At 47.7% G+C, this 3,691-nt stretch overlaps 1 protein-coding gene across 2 annotated transcripts in view; it reads left to right on the top strand.

The window, feature by feature from the left end:
- Window positions 1-1,172: 1,172 nt before the first annotated feature.
- ATP13A2 (ATPase cation transporting 13A2) overlaps window positions 1,173-3,691 on the top strand; it is a 35,808-nt gene continuing 33,289 nt past the window's right edge. The window contains exon 1 of one of the 2 annotated variants that reach the window (XM_074558580.1): window positions 1,173-1,280. In XM_074558580.1, the coding sequence (XP_074414681.1) occupies window positions 1,271-1,280 (10 nt within the window). In that variant the 5' untranslated portion in view covers window positions 1,173-1,270. The remainder of the gene's footprint in view (window positions 1,281-3,691) is intronic. The other variant, XM_074558579.1, reaches the window with a different exon arrangement.

The following is a 3,691-nucleotide window of genomic DNA, read 5'->3' as shown; positions in this document are numbered from 1 at the left end:
CTCGTGCTCCATCCTTTATTATTCACTTATTATTCATTTGTTATTCATTTATTATTCATTTATTCATTTCCTTTGCCATCCCAGAGCTCCCGGGGCTGGGATTGGCTGGGAACAGGGAATGGGGGAGGGATCCTGAGCCTGAAATCCCAAAGCTGAGGGTTTGGAGCTCCCAGGAGGCAGCATGGGGACAGGAGCAAGTCTGGTTTGTATTCCTGATTTCTTCTCCAGGAAAATGGGATTTTTTTAGGGATGAATCCTTTTCTTCTCTATGGTATTTTTAGCTTCAGATCCCAGATCCACCAGGAATGAGGTGTTCTATTCCCACCCCGTGGGACCCTGGTTTGTATTCCTGATTTTTAGTCCAAATCCCAGGAAAATGGGATTTTTTAGGGGTGGATCTTCCTTTTTCCCTGTTATTTTTATCTGCAGCTTTCTCCAGTTTGGGATGTTCGGAGCAGCTCCAGCTTTGCCGGTGAATTCATGATTTGGGTCTGAAAAACTCAAACCTCCCAGAAATGGGATGTGGCTCCTGCGAGGTCACAGGGACGCCACTCCTGGGGTGTCACATCCCGTTTTTGGGGTGCAGACTCCAATTCCCAGCATCCCCCGGGGTGCCACACCTGGTTTTGCAGTCTGGACTCCAATTCCCAGCATCCGCCGGGTGCCACACCTGTTTTGGGGTTTCAGACTCCAATTCCCAGCATCCCCCGTGGTGTCACACCTGTTTTTTTGTGGTCTGGACTCCAATTCCCAGCATCCCCCGGGTGCCACACCTGTTTTAGGGTGGAGACTCCAATTCCCAGCATCCCCTGGCGCATCACACCTGGTTTGGGGCTCGGACTCCAATTCCCAGCATCCCTCGGGGTGCCACACCTGGTTTTGCAGTCTGGACTCCAATTCCCGGCATCCCCCGGCTGCCACACCTGTTTTTTTGTGGTCTAGACTCCAATTCCCAGCATCCCCTGGGGTGCCACATCTGTTTTAGGGGTGTGAACTACAATTCCCAGCATTCACTGAGTGTTACACCCCATTTTTGGGGTATGGACTCCAATTCCCAGCATCCCCTGGGGTGCCACACCTGTTTTAGGGCTACGGACTCCAATTCCCAGCATCCCCTGGGGTGCCACACCTGGTTTGTGGTCTGGACTCCATTTCCCAGCATCCTCCGGGGTGTCACACCTGATTTAGGGGTGCGGACTCCAATTCCCAGCATCCTTTGCCATTCCGGCCCCGCCCTTTCCGGCGGCGCGCGGGGCCGCGGGGCTGCACCATGAGCTCAGGTCAGGAACCGGCGCCGGGAGCGGGATCCGGGAATGGGATCCGGGAAGGGGATCGGGGTCGGGAATGGGATGAGGGGTCGGGGTCAGGGACCGGGACCCCCCGAGTGCCCGAAGCCCCCCGGACCCCAAAGCGCCGCCGGGGGCTCCCGGGGCCGCTCCAGCCCAGCCCGGGGGGCGGGACCCTCGCAGCTCCACTGCCGTTTATTCCCATTTATTCCCATGTGTTCCCATTTATTGCCCTTTTATTCCCATTTATTCGCGTTTATACCCATTTATTCCCATGTGTTCCCATTTATTTCGCGTTTATTCCCATTTATTCCCGTTTATATCCATTTATTCCCATGTGTTCCCATTTATTTCCATTTATTCCCCTTCATCCCCATTTATTTCCCATGTATTCCCATGTATTCCCATTTATTCCCGTTTATTCCTATTTATCCCCACGTATTTCCATTTATTCCCATTGATTTCGCTGTATTATTTTGCTTTTCTTCTAAAATTTTGCTTTTTAATTTTGCCTCATTATGCTTTATTTATTTTTGTAATTTTGCTTTATTTTGTTACCCTTTTTTTTTAATTCTGCAGTTTTATTTTGTTTTAATTCTCTTTATAATTCTGCTTTATTTGACCTAATTTTACTTTGCTTTCTTGCTTTGCTTTCTTTTGTGTCTTGCTTTTTTACTTTCACTTTTTATTTTTGTATTTGGCATCATTATTTTGCTGTAGTTTTGTTTCCTGACTTTGTTTTTCTCCTTTTAACTGTGCTTTACTTTGCTTTTTCCTTTCCTTTGTTTTTTCACTTCACTTTTCTTTATTATTTTCCTATATTTTGTTTTTTCATTTTAATTTTTCTCCTTTTTATTACCCCAATTCATTTTGCCTTTTATCTTTTGCTTTATTTCACTTTTTTAAATTCCATTTCTCTTTTATTTCACTTTATTTTGCTTTTTAATTTTGTTCCGTTTCTCTTTTATTTCGCTTTATTGAGCTCCACTTCCCTTTTTAGTTTTGCTTCACTTCCCTTTTTAGTTGGCTTTATTTCCGTATTTTATTTTGCTTTTTTTCCCATTTTTTGTCCCATTTCTTTCCCGGCCCCTCTCCCATCCTGGGACCTCCTGGCTCCGCATTCTTTGGGAATTCTGGCCCTGGATCCGAGGGGAAGGAATTGTGGGCAGGGCTGTGGGGTGCTCCAAACCCCAAACCCCTCAAATCCTCCAAACCCCAAACCCCTCAAATCCTCCAAATCCCAAACCCCTCAAACCCTAAACCGTCCAAATCCCAAACTCCCCAACCCCTCCTGACACCCCAAAATCTTTCCAAACCCCTCAAACCGCAAATCCTCCAAACCCCAAACTTCTCAAACCCCAAAACCCCCAACCCCTCCTACCCCACCAAAGTCTTCCAAACCCCAAATCATCCAAATCCTTCAATCTCCAAACCCCAAATTCCCAAATCTCTCTATACCCCAAAAGCCGCAAACCCTCCAAATCCCAAATTCCCGAATCTCTCCAAACCCTCCAAATCCCAAACCTCTCAAACCCCAAAACCGTTCAAATCCCAAAACCCCCAAACCCTCCAAATCCCAAACCTCTCAAACCCCAAAACCATCCAAATCCCAAAACCCCCAAACCCTCCAAACTGTCCAAACTCTCCAAACCCCAAAACCCCCAACCCCTCCTACCCCCCAAAACCCTCTGAACCCCAAAGCCTCCAAACCCCAAACTATCCAGATCCTCCAAACCCGTCAAACTCCAAACCCCTCAAACCCCAAACCATCCGAATCCTTCAAACCCCAATTCCCCTCCCAAAACCCCAAAATCCTCAAACCCTCCGAATCCCAAAATCTTCCAAACCCCAACCTCTCCAAATACCAATCTCCCAAATCCTCCAAACTCTCCAAATCCCAAACCACTCAAACCCTAAACTGTCCAAACCCCAAACTCCCCAACCCCTCCTGACACCCCAAAATCTTTCAAACCCCAAACTCTCCAAACCCCAAAACCCCCAACCCCTCCTAACCCACCAAAATCTTCCAAACCCCAAATCATCCAAATCCTTCAAACTCCAAACTCTCCAAACCCCAAATTTCCGAATCTCTCTAAACCCCAAAAGCCGCAAACCCTCCAAATCCCAAACCTCTCAAACCCAAAACCGTCCAAATTCCAAAACCCCCAAACCCTCCAAACTGTCCAAACTCTCCAAACCCCAAAACCCCCAACCCCTCCTACCCCCCCAAAACCCTCTGAACCCCAAAGCCTCCAAACCCCAAACAATCCAGATCCTCCAAACCCCTCAAACTCCAAATCCCTCAAACCCCAAACCGTCCAAATCCTTCAAACCCCAATTCCCCCCCCAAACTCCCAAAACCCCAAAATCCTCAAACCCTCCGAATCCCAAAATCTTCCAAATCC

The sequence above is a fragment of the Zonotrichia albicollis genome, chromosome 25, assembly GCF_047830755.1.
Source record: "Zonotrichia albicollis isolate bZonAlb1 chromosome 25, bZonAlb1.hap1, whole genome shotgun sequence".
In the NCBI taxonomy this organism is placed as follows: domain Eukaryota; kingdom Metazoa; phylum Chordata; class Aves; order Passeriformes; family Passerellidae; genus Zonotrichia; species Zonotrichia albicollis.
Note: the sequence above shows the minus strand (reverse complement) of the source record. Positions and strands in the feature narration are given on the sequence as shown.